The sequence below is a fragment of the Vigna angularis genome, chromosome 9 (assembly GCF_016808095.1).
Source record: "Vigna angularis cultivar LongXiaoDou No.4 chromosome 9, ASM1680809v1, whole genome shotgun sequence".
Taxonomy (NCBI): domain Eukaryota; kingdom Viridiplantae; phylum Streptophyta; class Magnoliopsida; order Fabales; family Fabaceae; genus Vigna; species Vigna angularis.
In genome coordinates, this window is record NC_068978.1 from 30,810,160 (window position 1) to 30,826,043 (window position 15,884).

At 33.1% G+C, this 15,884-nt stretch overlaps 4 protein-coding genes across 4 annotated transcripts in view; 2 read left to right on the top strand and 2 right to left on the bottom strand.

Moving 5' to 3' along the window:
* LOC108347623 (ras-related protein RABD2a) overlaps nucleotides 1-907 on the top strand; it is a 3,422-nt gene extending 2,515 nt beyond the window's left edge. Inside the window, exon 8 of the mRNA XM_017586999.2 lies at nucleotides 604-907. Coding sequence (XP_017442488.1) covers nucleotides 604-700 — 97 coding nt within the window. The 3' untranslated portion in view covers nucleotides 701-907. The remainder of the gene's footprint in view (nucleotides 1-603) is intronic.
* Nucleotides 908-2,485: 1,578 nt separating this feature from the next.
* LOC108347178 (uncharacterized) lies at nucleotides 2,486-3,581 on the top strand. Its single transcript, XM_017586334.2, has 2 exons — nucleotides 2,486-3,002; nucleotides 3,143-3,581. Exons 1-2 carry the CDS (start codon nucleotides 2,935-2,937, stop codon nucleotides 3,579-3,581), a joined length of 507 nt encoding a protein of 168 aa, XP_017441823.1. The 5' UTR covers nucleotides 2,486-2,934.
* On the bottom strand, nucleotides 3,032-4,116 carry LOC128193966 (transcription factor bHLH117-like; the record flags this gene model as incomplete). The annotated part of the gene is made up of 1 exon (XM_052868173.1): nucleotides 3,032-4,116. A coding segment is annotated over one exon (432 nt), but the record flags the coding sequence as incomplete, so codon positions are not given.
* Nucleotides 4,117-8,514: 4,398 nt separating this feature from the next.
* On the bottom strand, nucleotides 8,515-12,374 carry LOC108347606 (RGG repeats nuclear RNA binding protein A). Its single transcript, XM_017586969.2, has 7 exons — nucleotides 11,943-12,374; nucleotides 10,804-11,110; nucleotides 10,635-10,700; nucleotides 10,389-10,521; nucleotides 9,936-10,091; nucleotides 9,784-9,840; nucleotides 8,515-9,003 (listed from the first exon to the last, which is right to left on the bottom strand). Exons 1-7 carry the CDS (start codon nucleotides 12,136-12,138, stop codon nucleotides 8,824-8,826), a joined length of 1,095 nt encoding a protein of 364 aa, XP_017442458.1. The 5' UTR covers nucleotides 12,139-12,374; the 3' UTR covers nucleotides 8,515-8,823.
* Between the last annotated feature and the right edge of the window lie 3,510 nt (nucleotides 12,375-15,884).

Genomic DNA, 15,884 nt, shown 5'->3' on the forward strand with positions numbered 1-15,884 from the left:
GCTAGGGTGCACTTCTTGAAGCTTGTTTAATGTTTGTTTATGATATATCTTTTACCGAAACTGCATTTCGTTAGCTATCGAGAGAAGCACTAAAGGAATTGTCTCTTTTTATTCAAAGCACGGATATATAGGACATATCTATTGTTTAAAAGTTATAAAGCAGCACATGAAATAATTAAACTTTAGCATCTCAATTTAATCCTGTTTATCTTATTTTCCATGTGCATTTTTTCCATTGACTGTTGATTTGTGAAATTGGAAGTGAAAGACAACATAAAATTCTTCATAATAAATAAAGAACCAACAAAAAATTTCATATTTAGCATCTCTGTTACTTTTTTATCACTTGTGATGGCAATTCACACAGAATTGCTAATCTGCAGTTGGTAAATACAGATGCATACAAAAATAAATAAATAAATGTGCATGAATGATAGTTATTATGTGATTTGTAGCTCTCCAAAGTTCCATTTAAATCCTGAAATGTATGCCATATACTTCTTCCACGTCTAATGTAGGTTAAGTATGACTAAACAACAATTTAACATTTTATTATCTTGTTCTTGCAACTATTTTTCTGATGGTAACTTTACCCTTGTGCAGAATGGCAAGCCAACCTTCTGCGAACAATGCAAGGCCTCCGACAGTGCAGATCAGAGGGCAACCTGTTGGGCAAAAAGGTGGCTGTTGCTCTTCCTAACCTGATGGTGTTGAGATCCATTTTCTTTGGTCTGCACTTACCTTTTGCATGTAAGGGGTATGTTATTTCACTAAATAGTGGACCAGTGTCACATAATTCGTCCAGTGGTTTGGGAATTGTGGCGTAGGTGATCCCATTCTTTACATATACTCGAATGCTATGCTTGTGCTTAGTACTTGTTAATGATAAAACTTTATTCCTACTTTAGTCTATTTTTATTACCATGGCAATACTAATATTGTGTCGACTTTGTGATCATATAACATGCATTAGTTTCATAGAACATCAGAAGAAAAGGTTGTGATGTGATCAATTACTGGTTGGCAAACAATAATCATGTGGAACATCAGTTTCACTAGGCTGATTCGGTTTGCTTATTGTTCCTTTTTGGCTTAGCAAATATATAAATAAAATAAATTTAAGTAGTCATAGTAAATATAAAATGCCTTGTTAGATATCAGCATAATGTTTCTTCTGTGGTTTTGTTCAGAGAAGAATGTGAAAGAAAGAAGGGAAAGTAAAATAGAAGAAAGTAGAATGATTTGTTTTAATTAAAATTGAACAAATTATATGTTTTTGGATTGTTTGTTACAAAATGAGATTAAGTTAAATTTTCTTGGAACAAATTATATGCTCTTGGATTGTTTGGTAGAAAAGGAGATTAAGTAAAGTTAAATTTTCTTTCCTTGTTTGATATAATGGACAATGAAAGCAAGGAAAAATGATCATATATTTAAATGGACACATTTACCCTTTGATGAAGTAATAGAATGGGAAAATCAATTTAAGGTAAATACATACTTAGAACATTTTTTTTTACGTAGAAATGATATTTTCTTTTACCATTATAAAATAAAGTGTATATAATAATAACACAAGAATTTGGGTAATCATTATGCAACTTGTTATTTTTATTAGTTATTTTATTTTAAAGTTTGAGCATTTTGAGGAGTGAAATTCTTCTCTCGTTACTTTATCGATTAATAAATTTGTATGTGTATTTTAATTTTAAAACTAATGATTTAACTATGTTTTAAGTTTTTCAAAAATTTATAAAATTTCATTTAAATTTCTAGTAAATTTTTATATCTACCTAATATTCAAATTTTTATATTTTTCAAATAAAGTAGTTTAATTTTTTTACATTTTTCAATTAAGGTATATTTAAACAAGAAGATAATTATGTTATGCAATTCATTTTGGATACTCAATATATATTAAAAATACATGAATTTATGAAGTATTTTAAAGTAAATTTTAATGTATTTTAAATTATAGTGATTTCCTTTACACATTAAAACGGGTCTTCCTTTCTCTTAAATATAGATTGGTGGGGTTAAGTTTTTGTGTGGAATTCCCTCAAGTTAATTTTTATGCTTTTTTTTTTCTACGCCTTTTATGAGATAAATTTTTGTTTTATTTTTCGTCCCTCAATGTTCCATTGTTTTTTTTCACCATTGCTCGTAAGATCAAATTAAGAACCAAACGAGTTTAGTTTGTCAACTTTGCTTAAGATTGGAGATGTTCAAAAAGGTAAAAATGAATTAAAAGGAAGTTTTCTTTAATTTTTTAAAAATTTTGAATTTAACAGTTTGATTCAAATTTCTAACTAAAATCAAAACAAACTCGATTGATGAATTTAAATATGATATTACACGTTTAAAAATAAGGTTTAATAGTTTTTTTTCTTTAGGTTTATTGAATAATGTCAATTTAATTTCTTATTTTAAAAATGTGTGAAATTAATTCATTTTGTGTCAACGTTCCGTCGTTCCTTATGTTAAATACTTACAAATTTAGTTAATTTTTTTTTCTCACTGCTTTTTTACTGTATGTTGTCAGTGTTATCTTTTCCTCTACCTTTTGTGATAAAAAAAAAATGTGAGAGAGAAAATAAGTATGAAAGGGTACCCTCCTTATTAAATAAAAAAATATCTTTATTTTGTCAATCGGGTAAGCCTATATCTCCAATACTAATCATAATTCTGTTTTTCATTCACGCATGTGGGATCCTTTGTATTCGAGGTTGCATTTGCTATAATATTAAAAACACAATTTTCTATGATCCCTTTTCTGATCTGTGACGGAGTTCGAAGTATCAACATGTATTTGAATTCATTTGGGTACTTTTAGTGTTTTCTCTTTTTCATCTGGGTATGTTCACAGCGCTGTGAGTACTGGGTACATGTTTATCGGTAGCTTTGGATTTTTTATTTTTTTTTTATAATTCATTGATGGGTTTCTCTCTATCTAAACGTTTCAGAAAGTTATATATTCTAGGCTGTAATACTGAGATTCAGAGGTAATGGATTTTCTTCTTAAATTCAAGCATTGGATTATAATTCTAGAAGATTTATTCTGATTTTTTCTCATCGATTTTAATTTTCACATTATCATTTTTAACGGAACCAGTATTTGGATTTGCTAATTTCTGACATGAAGAGGTGGAAGACTGAATGGCTTGAAAGCAACTGCAGCGCGATCCTATCCGCAGGCACGCCTTGCATGTCCTCGTGAGCCGCAATCTTTTCCTTCAGCTTTCCAACGGTGTCCTCTTTATCCGATTCTGTACAAACACGATCTCTGGACTTTAGTATTTTCACGCTCGCCGTTAATGTCGTCATCATCCGCCGCTGCGATAACGACGAGATATCCGGCATCAGAAGCGGATCGTATTCTATTCTTGGAAGTGTTGAAGGTTGTAGCGATTGTGCCAGAAAAAAGGGCTACGCATGGACGGCGGCGGCGGAAGGTTTTCGGCATCGTCGGTAACAATAAAGAGATGAATGCGTCAGTGGTAAAGGATCAGAGTTGTATAGACGTAGAGATGATGTTGGAGAAGTATTGGCCTTTGAAAATAAAATACTTTTGGGATATGTGAATTTGGTAGATGGTTTGGATCTTGTCTTTGACATCACAGATTGTTTCAAAACGATTAACTTCAATGGAGAAGAAGATCCCCTGGCACACCTAAAAAGTAACATCTATTTCAAGGTCTGCTGTGTTGCAGAAGAGCAGAGGAGGGAGACCTGCAGTAGCTGGGAGCGATTCAGTTTCTCCAGATCCACGAATACTGCTGAGTTTTGGCGGAAGGAAGGCGAGGAAGAAGATGAATGGGAGGGCATCGACTGTAGCACGCGGAATTGCGCCTGAAGAAACCTCACGTACTTGTACGCTTCCTCCAGGAGCGTGCCTTGGCCCATTTTCTTGTCCCACGACATCAATTTCTGCAGGCACCGGGTTTTCTCGCTCAGCTTCTGTCTGCGTTGCCGAGCCAAGTTGCTCTGCGGGATCACTGGGGACTCCAAACGCTGCCGTTTCGGCTGGGGCTGCTCCGGGGAGCGGAGCTGCGGAAGGCGGAGAAAGGGGGTGAGATGGTATTGGGGAAGAATTTGAAAGGTTAAGAGGGTTCGGGTTTAGGGACAAGGATTTTTGGAGCCTCTGCGGTTGGCGGGATTAGGGTTGGGTCGTCGGTTAGGGAAGCCAAGGTGGGGAAGCCATCCGCGAAAAGGGAAGGGTTGAGAGAGAGGAGTGAGTGTTGACTGGTGCCGGAAAACATGGGGTCCGAGGAGTTGCCGTCGCCGATATACGTTATCATAACTTGGAGAGAGATTGAGAGTGGGAGAAGTGAGAATAAAGAAAATGAGAATATATATATATATATATATATATATATATATATATATATATATGAATATATATGAATAATTTAGTAGGTGAAAAAGTAAACTACTATGGAAAGAAGAAAAGGGAAAAAAGACTGACAAGAAAGAAAAAGTTTCTAATGTTGCATACAATCATAAGAGAGAGAAAAAAAAGTTAACGCTGTTGGTAAGTACTTAATGAAAGGGACAAAGTTGACTCAAAATTTATTACGTAAAGACTAATTTGACACACTTTTAAAAGGAGGGACCTAATTGAGAAAAATAAGCAAATCTTAGAAAAAAAAGACTATTAAACCTAAAAATAATTAGTAACTAACAAAGTGTATATAGGTATCTTAAATGTTGTTTTATGTATGATTGTTTTATGTATAATGTCAGAACCCTTAATTTATGTAGAGTAGTGGAAGCCATGTGGAGGGTGAGAATTTAGAAATTTAGAAAGTGGAAGACAGGTGTGAGCAGCAGAGTGGACCGATCTGTTTTTGAGGGGTAGTATTTAAGTGAAAATTTCAAATCTGGTGTCACTTTCTGCATGCACTCTCTTCCTCAACTTTCTAAACTCTCATTTTCTCCTCCTTCTGTCTAAATTATCTTTCTTTCTCTACAAATTCTCACATTATCCTTCATCTGATCATTCATCAGATTGTGTTTGAGATTGGCTGGTAGCAAGAGTCCTCTTTTCAAATCGATCAAGTGGTGGTTTGAGTTGGTAGGTCTTTCTATTTTTAAGAAAATCTAAGTTTCTGGCACATGCAAACCAAGTTCTGTTTGCATGTGTTTATCTTCTTCTTTTAAGATTTTGATCACATTTCTGGTCTTGTGGTTGGTCTGTTTTGTCTCAACCAGTGAATCTTAGGTTCTGAGACTTTTGGGTACTGAGCAAATTCTTCACTCGGAGCGTTGCGTTTTGTTACGACGTAAGGGAAGCTATTTAATTTAATTGTTTGAGTGATGATTCTGTGGTTGTGTGAAAATTGAATGATTTGATGATTTGGTTATGTTGTATGAAATGTTGTGTTTATGAGTTTGGTGATCCTGTATAATTTTGTAGAAGTTCTGCAGAATTATGCAGAAAAGATGAGTGTTCGGTCTTAACCGCTCGGTCATGGTCAGTCAATAATTCATTACTAGAGTTAGATTTTTTTAAAGTCTTACCCGTGTATGGCCGCTCGGTTTTAGGTGAGTGATTGGCATCCTAGTGATTTTTGATTCTGTAATAATGACCAGTCTTATAGGGTTGGGTAGTCTTTTGTTAGTGATCGTTCTTATACTAGTGTTAGATCTCATACTTGTATTAGGCTTAAATGCATTAGGTTATAAGTGGATAGTAGTTTTTGTACCTAGTTAGGTCATATTGTTTTAACGTTCAGTTTCCTTAAAAGTATTAGGTTTGAGGAATAGTATTTAGGAGTAATATTAAGTGTTCGGCCTAAACTGTAAGGGTTTGTTTTAGTTAATACCGTGCATTCTTGTTTTGTGGATATTAAAATACCATTTGGTCCTTATCTGTGACTAGTAATATACCGTTCGGTCTTACACCAAGGGTTCAATAAATTATAAGGGTTCGGTCTAAGCTCTAGGGTTCGATTTTGTAATAGTTAGTGAGTTTCCGTTCGGTCATATTCAGGGGTTGTGTTGTTACGTTCGGTATTCTTCTCTAAAAGCTTGTTTAGTCTTTAATTATTAATTGCACTATTTGACTCTGATTGCTTGAGATGGTTGTATTGATCTATTGGGTATGAGAAATTATGTTGTTATTTAAATAAGGTATATGTTTATGGTATTGTGAAAGAGAATTCCAAGGAGGAATGTCTCAATGAAATGTGTATTGAAGTGGTAAAATATGAATATGGATAGTGAAATACACGGAGTTCATCCTGATATTCTGATGATTACCAATTCTCAAGTAGAGATGGGTAATGCATTGTGTAAGAATGGCAGGAGGTCCTAGCCCATAGGTTCTTGGGTGAGTTATAACGGACTAACCTCGGGTGGCAGCTAATGGTTTTCCAGTTACTACACCATCCGAGTGCATGAACGGCCTCAAACTACATATTCATACAATCCGGATGGTCAATTTAGGTGTTCGGTTTATGCATGTAATATAGTGTCCAATCTGTATATGTATATTTGTATTGGTTTTGGTATGTTATAGTGTTCAGATTTGTATTGTTTGTACTGGAACTAACTATAGATATGTATGCCCAATTAAATTTATCGTAGCTTACCCTTATTTCCTGTTTCGTCCATGTTTCCGTTCGGTTTTCTCATGCGATGATCATCCTTTTTGGATGTGAGCAGAGGGGGAAGATTGTACGTTGGAGCAAGAGCTAGATGGCGAAAATCCTACTGAATAGATCATGATCGATCGGACATGTGAGTAGTATTAGTTTTGGGTGAACCGTTCGGTTACCACTTTAATCATGTAAATAGCCGATCGGTTATGTGTTTAGTTTTGCAGTAGTATAGGAAGTGTTTGTAAAGTTTAAAATTTTATGGTTATTTTGTAATAACTGTAAGTTTGACTTTATTAATACAGTAACTATTCTATCATATTATTAAATGATGACACATGTATATAGTTTTGTGCTATATTTTTAGGATGTTACATATAATATTCTTTTACTTATGAAATTATTTTAACAAATTTTTTTAATTTAGTTATATAATTATTTAATTTATTCATTAATATGGAAGTTATAATTACGAATTTATAAGAAAACAAATCACATTTCGATTTGATAATTTTCCTGATAAATCGTTTAAAGAATATTTGTAATTCTTTCAAAAACATTTAATAATTTTATGATAATAAAATCTATGAAAACTATTAAGAGCTTAATCTGACTCTTGTAATAAACTAAAATCAAACTAAACTGCATTAAACCAGATACACTTCCACTTAAAACTACAATCATAACATGCAATAAAAAAAAGCAAAATATCCTTTTAACAACTTTTTTTTATAAGGCTTTTACAGCTTAATGTGATAACTTGTGATTGATTAGTTTTAAATATATAAATTAAAAAAACAGTAACACAATCTATTGTCAAAAAATTGTTCATGTATTATAGTCCCCAAAAAAATACAACCTATAAAAAATAAATTATTTTTTTATGAAAAATAATAATTCAATTTGCACAGTCAAAAGATCAAATAGGTAATAATAATCAATATTTTCAATTAGGGAAAAAATAGATCTAATTATATAAATCTAAACCAGACAACTGTAAGAGTACAACTTTTTTCATCAATTCGGAAAATTTTGCTAACTTATGTCATGTATCCAATATTTAAAGTGATGAATTGTTAGAAAATTCCGAAAATTTCATTACAAATAGAAAAATTATGTTAATAATTCAAAAACTACTTCATCTTTGTAAGAATCAAATTACGCAGAGCACCTTTGAATTTTATTTTTTCCCTTCCATTGTTGAGTCTTGATGATAAATTATTATTCATCTAACCCTAATTTTTGGTTTAAAAAGTAAACCATAAAGCATTTTTGTTTAAATAAAAAATCACGAAGTTAAGCAAATAGACAAAAGTAACAGTTTCAAATTATTTTAATAGAAACATAAAAACTATATTTTAATCACAAAATACTTTATTTATCTGCCATTATACGAAATGGACAAATATAACATTTCAAGATGGGACACCAATTGAAATAATCCCATTTATTATTGTTAAAAAGAATACAATAAAGTAAATATTCCTAACAAAACATTATGAAATCACAAAATCAACCTGATTGTTCCCTGTACTTACGGATATCTGATACTGTTTATTTGCAAAACTCTTCAAAAATATACTCAATTTCCTAAAAATACGGTCAACTTTATATGAAGAACGAAAAACATTACTAATAATAAAACCCATTTAAAAACTAACCATCTTTTTCAGGAAGTGTCATTAAAACAAAAAAAAACTTTAACTCAAATTTAAATCTCTCAATCATTTCATTTTCAATTAAAATTCTATTAACTTTTCATCTAATAAATTCTCAAAATTTAATATTTTCGAATTAAATCTCTATGATATAAACTTTTTATCTATTAAATTGTTTCAGAGTTGTGAAAAACAACAAATGCAGTTAGTTTTGAAAGAAAAAACATGTGTTGTGCATATAGCAAAGGTTGTGATAGTGAAACCAAAACTGAGAATTCAATCTATAAATAAAAGGAAACTCAACAACATTTATGTCTTATCCGTCACCATATAACCCCCCCACAGTCTCCACCGTTGTAAAAACAGTAAAACATAAGAAAAAGGCTACAAGGACAGTGACCGTATGAAGAACAACCTAAATTTACATCTTAAGGCATAGAAGTCAAATAACCTTTCTAATTCAGGAAATCCAATTACCAAGTTTTCTTTTCCTGCTCAACACCAAATCAGAGAACCCAAAATTGACAAAAACGGACAGAGAAATCTCAGAAGGGTTCTGGAAAACCTCACTTGCCACCCAAAGTTGGGAATTGGCCAGGATCCTCAATTGATGGAGCTGCAACATTGCTCCCTGCATTTCCACTGTATCCTCCTCGAGCACCACGACCACGTCCTCTTCCACGACCACTTGTGTTGTAGTACCTTTCCCCTTCAGCTGGCTTCAGAAACTCATTGATGTTCACAGACTAAGATCATCAAAGTCCAACAAACAAAAGTTAGATATTAGCATATGAAATCAAGAGATTGCCTAATACACCAAGACATGAAAAATGGTAAGTCTAACAAAAGAAACAAATTAGATGAAAGTAAAAAATATTAGCATATGAAATCAATAGATCGCTTAATAGCCTAATGGACCAAGACATAAGAAAATCTTACAAAGCTAACACAAGTTGAATGAGAGAATGAATAAAACAAAGTACGAGTAAAAATATTGTTCAGATGGATAATAATAATAATAATCATAAGGGAACAACTTTATAAACATGCATTGCAACACTATTAAAATGAAGTTGGATGATGGCTAAGAAGCTCTTCACTGTAATAACTTGCCAAACTGAGATTACAATTGCAAGAAAAGCAATTAGGAGACAAAAAAATCAGGGTAAATGCTAGACAGCATGCCCAGGTAAAATATATTTTAAATATGTATATATACTACAGGTTTCCAACATAGAAAAACTGTTACAGAAACTTTAACGTTCCTTGGCAACTGCGATCATTTTTCATCACTTTCTGTCATAATCATTACTAAAACAAATGGCATCGTCCAAACAAATCAGTAAACTAAGTACTAGAAGACCTTATCCCTCAAATTTGGTCTTTGAAATGTGAAAGTTGTTAAATTAAAGTTAGTGTTCAATATGCTACTGAAATGGTAAAAAGATATACTACAAGAAACAAATATAATTTGACGAGCTTAATGTAAAGTAATCAGAGACAAACAAAAAGTTTTACAAAGTCACCTTCTTGGATCTCTCCTCCTTCTCCAAAGCATCTTTACGCTTATCCTTTTCAGATCCCTTAAAAAAATTGAAGTACCAAAGTATATCATTAGGCATCATTAATTAATATAAAATGATTCCAAATGTAGGGCAAAATGGGACTAAAATCTCACCAATTTAATAAATATCTCATCATTGTCTTTCTTGTTTGACAGTGGCTGCATGGTTGCAAACTCCTTGATATCCACCTTTCTTGTTTCAGTCTTGAGCGCCTGCAGGGCCTTCCTTCTCTCTTCCAGCACTTTCTCATACTCTTCCAGGGTCATCTCCTACACAGTTTAAACTCCATTTAACAATGGATGAACAATAACCTAAAAATATAAATTTCAAATATAACCCACTTAAAGCATAATGCATACAAGCAAGGAAAAAAATGCAATCAAAGCTTAACTTGATTGCAGTGACAGTGAGATGCACAATACAGAACCATAGCTTAATTTGCATGACCTATCACTCATTCATAAGACATTATGTTTGTCTCCTGATCATGAACTGCAGAAAACCTAGAATTTGCAGCAAGAGACTCAAAATAAATCGGGGAAGCTTTAATGGAACTGATTATTTACCTTGTCCTCTGGTTCCTTCTCTTCATTTTCAGTAGCAGGACTGTCCTTGTTTCCACCTGCAGCATCTTCCTCACCTACAGGCTTCTCATCACCAAAATTCTTTTCAGTTTCATCCGCCACTTCCTCAGTGACCCTATCGCATTTAATATCAAAAGAAAGAAATCACCGTAAGCGTTCAATTGGATATATATAGAATCGTTTTGAAGAATTTCTTATCAGATCTTCATTCCTATTAACACTGCTTACTGAGCAATTTCATCAGATTGGGTACCCCAGTTTCCACGTCCAGCGCCATCCCGTTTGTATTCATTTCTGCAATTAGATCAATTGATAACATTATATATGTAGAGATAGAGACAGAGAGAAACAGAACTAAAGTAATCAAATATTAGTTATTTATGCATTATAGTGTTACCCTCGTCCAGTCCCACTGTGGCGTTCAAAGGCTCTTCTAGGGCGTCCATCATCACCAACTTCACCATTGCTAAAACCTCCACGACGACCACGACCACTGCCACGATAAGGCCCACGTGGTGCACCATAACCACGCCTTTCTGAGGGATTCCCAGCCTCCCCTTCAAAAGATCCTTGGTTAGCAGGGGCAGATGAGTTCTCTTCATTGGAAAAATCACGACCAAAGCCACTGCCACCACCCCGCCCACGTCCATATCCTCGTCCACCTCCACGGCCACCATAAGAGGTTTCATTTTTTGCCTCCCTCACTATCGGTAAGACAGGAAAAACCATGGGAAAAGCAACACAGGAATATCATCAATCCAGTGGTTCTTCAGGAATCAAGTTAGCAACAAAAACAAGTTGAAATAAACTTAACACTGAATTAAAGGTCAAATATACTAATACTTGATAATCTAACTACAAAAGATAAATAAACAGGGATTCAACAAGTAAATAAATAATTAAAGAGATTCAGTACCTACCAATAAACAAATCTAACTTTTAAAAAGCCTAAAGATTAAGGCTATCAGGGACATATCACATGATCTAAACAAATAGTCAACAACCAAAGCATGTTCAACCACATACGTTAACACACGACAAGTATCATAAAAATCCCCAACAAACTCTCACACGCTACCATACATAACTCCTAAAAAACAAGTAATGATGAAAAATTAATACATTAAATACATTTTATCACAAAATACTAAAAGAACAAAGGTCCATACAAACCACGGGACAGTAACAACAAAATCCAATCTAAAATAAAAGCCACGTCTTTCCTAAAAGAGAACAAATTCATAAAACCCATTTTTCCCTTCAACCTCATTAATTTACCCAATCCAAATAATAAGACAAAAAACAACTTTCAATTACATAACAAAATGTAATGAATAAATGAAGCAAACTAAAATAAATAAATAAAAAGCCGCTTCTTTTCGAAAACTATGAACAGGAAAATCTCCTTATTCCCTTAAACCCCATCGACAAAAGCCACGATTTCATGACCCAAATAAACACAATGAAGAAAAAGCAAAATTCAATTACGATTGAGGAAACAAAGAATGAAAACAGAAACTAAGGCACGAAACTAACCAGCCTGAGTGGGAGGAACTGGCTTGGAAGGCAACTGAGCCGGCTTGCTCTGCTGAGCCACCGCACCAGCGCGGGGTCCAGCCTTGCCCTGCTCTTTCTTCGGCGCCGCGGCGGCCTTCAACTGCTCGGCCGCGATCAACTGCGACGGGTCCTCCGCATCGTCGCCCAATAAATCAAAGGGATTGGCAGTGGCCATTTGGAAAATCAACCCTTTTCAGGAAAACCCCACAAAGCTTACTTCTTTCGACAGCACAGAAAAGGTTTAACTGAAGGAGGGTTCCATGGTTGATTTGAGACAGAAGATGAAGATGAAATGAGAGAATGAAGAGTGAAGAAAGAGAGTGAAAACAAAACCCTAGCCGCAGGGGAAGAGAGAGGGTGAGATGAGAGAGTGACGCTAACCTAATCTCTATCTTCTCAATTTATTTATGCTTCCGAATTTCCTTTCCAGTTTTTTTTCTTTTACAACGCTTATTCTGCAATTTCCAAATTTTTCGTTTTCTTACTTTGAATAAATTTGTTAATAAATATATGAAGTTACCAATTTGTTATACTAATATATAATGTTATTTATAAAATATGGTTTTATGATAGTAAACAAATGTTATAATATTTATTGATTTTTAGTAAAATATATCATCTAAATATTTTCACTTCATTTGTTAACTTATAAAAATAAAAATACACTTTTTTTTAAATATTAAAATTTTATCATATGTATAATTTTCATAAATTAAAAATCACTTAAACTAATATATATAAAAGGATTTCTTGTTTTCTAATTTTACTCTTTAAACATTTTTAAAATTAAAATAAAGCTTAAATACTATTTTGGTCTTTATTTTTGTTGATTTTGGTCAATGAGATTATTTTTTTTAATGTTTAGTGTCATTCTAATTTTGATAATTTATGTTCAATTTTGTCTTTTTTTCATGATATTGTATAAATTGTTATCGACAAATTGTACACATTAGTCATGTTTGAATAAGTTATTCGATTTTTTTTCTTACGTGACCCATTACAATATATATGTTGTCACATTATCATCTTCAACCTCCCAACACATCAGAAACCATAGCCACCATCGTTTGTCGCCATGCACTTCCATTACACAACACCAGTGACGCACCATCTTCGTCCAAAACGCATTTTGTATTCATAGAAACTCGTGATTTGTGCATGTTGTATTCATAGAAACCCATGATTTATTTTACTTGGCTAATTGTGTCCATTAATAGAGGACAATCATATCATCACTCTTTATTCTCGTATGTTTACCATAATGGAAAATTTGACTCTAAAATGGGGGTTTAATAAAATCTAGAGACTTTTTTTTGCATAATACTAGACCAGAATGTCTAGTTCAACAAGACAATCACACAAACATTTTTATACTAATTCACCCAAATTCATGAGCAACGTCTAGTTCTCCTTTTAGCACACAACTTAAGAGGTTCCCTTAATCAAACAAAAAGATTACGAGTTCACCAAACTCTCTAGGTTATCTAACACCCCAATTTTTGGAATGTCACGGGTTATTACAAAATCGGTAAAATTCAAAATTTATCATAGCGCAAAAAGGTACTTTTTCAAAAACCTTAACGTTTAAACGTTCATAATTTATTCAAAACATAATAATTCTAAAAACCTTATCCAATTATATTATTTCGAATAATAAAATAACGAAGGAAATAACTCAAATTATATTGTCTTAACTTGTAAAACAAAATAGTTTTAATTGAAATCCCAAATTTGTTTCTCGTCCTCTCTCGAGTCTATCACGTCTCTAAAACATCTGTAACATCATCTGCTCACGTATAACGCATCATACGATCATCGCCGATAATTTCATCCACAAACACAAAGAAAAACATGTATGGGGTAAGTTATCAACAAAACAATCATAACAACAATATGCATATGCAATCGAGTAATCTCACAATCCAACTAAAGATCATGCTTTCCTGCCACACAAGGATAATGGAACCACTATTACCCCCACAAAAGGAAGATTTAATACCCAAACAAACAATACCTATTCGCAGATAAAAACCAGGATTTACTAGGTACAACAAGTAGACTTATCTCTCACTCTCATGCTCATCAACCACACACTCAAGTACACCCTAACACTCACCCATGCTCCAATCTCAACCATAAGTCAAAACTGACCCTAAACATTGTTGGAAAAGCTGACAATAAAAAAAATAAAGATCACGAACAAAGGATTTTACAAGGCGTGTAGATCATTGTCCTTAAGGACTTATTCGCGATGTATTGTGCAAGCCCCCCATGATACAATAGGAACTTCTCAGAATTTTTTGAGGATATCAGAACTAGCAAAAATCTCTAAAAAGAATATAAAATAAACCCAAAATATTTTAGGAAGAAGAAAAAAGAAAGAATGAAACTAAGAGAAGAAATAATGAGAGAAGAGTGGTTTTTGATGATGTATTTTGGAGTAAATGAAGTGCTCTATTTATAGAGCATGATGCAACTGCCTAGGTTCGAAACTTGCGGATCAATCCCACAAGGGATGCTAGTCAAAAACTGTTTCAAGAGAATAAAATAAAAGAACATGAAAACGATGCCTTCACTTGCGGGAAAAGATTTTGTAATCTCTAGCTTTACGGTTTGACCATGCAGTCTTCAAAGCTGTTTTCTCTTATAAAGTTTTGTAATATATAGACTTTTTTAATAACAAACACAACCATTAATCTAACTCTCTGATTATCATCACATTTCACAACTCTTCAAGCTTGGTCCACGTTCATTCTTCATCAAAACAGATTGTTTCTAGTAAAAATACTCTGTGATAATCGATTATCACTTACGATAATTGATTATCTTAGTGGTTCCATACAACAAATCACCAAAATTCAACACATATGAAGGGATAATTGATTATGAACCTAGATAATCGATTATTCCCACGAATAACCACATTCCTAGACCAAAACTTAAGGTCCAATCCCTCATGTATTAATCCTAAATCATGTGAAAACATGCTTAAGACATCATACATGCATTCCATCACAGACCATTATAAACACACTCAAACACATACTTTACATCCTTTGATTCATCCAATCCCATCTCTACACATATTATATCTCCAACAAACCCAAAAACACTACACATATTTATCATGTTATCTTTACATCATGAGTTGACATGGTAAAACTCCAATACCATAACTTTCTTCCCCCTTAGCATTAACCCTATTATGGAATAACCTAACAAAACCATACATACATTCATAGGGAAAGTTCATCATAATATGACATAAATCTTATTCTCATGCATACACAAATCATTTCCCAACAACAACCATAGATAATCATATCCATAATTATTCACACATGCATCAAAACTAGAATTAACCAATCAAGATAATAAAAATACATGACATACAACAACAAACAAACATAGGTAAGCTTCCCCCATACCTTGGTCAATCCTAAGGCTTTATCTATAACTCTAAAACACCACCAATCGTCCTTTGCACTAAGGGTTTTTGTTGTTCTTTCTCTTCTCTCCCAAACGTCTCTCTCTCATTTGCTTCTCTCTTTGATTTATAGTTTTCTAGGGCTTCTAAAACACAAATGTCACCCCTTTTTCTGTATCTTAATATTTATAAAACAACCAAACTTTATCTCTAATATCTCCTCACTTATAATAATATATTTTAAAAACCAAATCTATCTAAATCTCTATTCTCCTTCTATCTCACATCCACCATCTATCTTTTATTTTATTTTATTTTATTTACACATTTTTACTTCCTACACCCCTTTATTTAATTTCTTCACCAATTAAATAAAGGTAAAAGATCATTTTATCCCTAAGAAAAAATACAAATAAAACAAAGGCTTCCCTTAACTCCCTTTCTCCCTATAATTGAACACACACTCATTCAATCCTAAATCACCCCTTCCATTA

Coding starts and splice junctions, on each gene's coding strand:
- LOC108347178 (XM_017586334.2), top strand. CDS start 2,935: ATGGGTTTCTCTCTATCTAAACGTTTCAGAAAGTTATATATTCTAGGC. Junction 3,003..3,142: donor TGTAATACTGAGATTCAGAG/GTAATGGATTTT, acceptor TCTGACATGAAG/AGGTGGAAGACTGAATGGCT.
- LOC108347606 (XM_017586969.2), bottom strand. CDS start 12,138: ATGGCCACTGCCAATCCCTTTGATTTATTGGGCGACGATGCGGAGGAC. Junction 11,111..11,942: donor AGTTCCTCCCACTCAGGCTG/GTTAGTTTCGTG, acceptor TCTTACCGATAG/TGAGGGAGGCAAAAAATGAA. Junction 10,092..10,388: donor AGAAGGAACCAGAGGACAAG/GTAAATAATCAG, acceptor TAAACTGTGTAG/GAGATGACCCTGGAAGAGTA.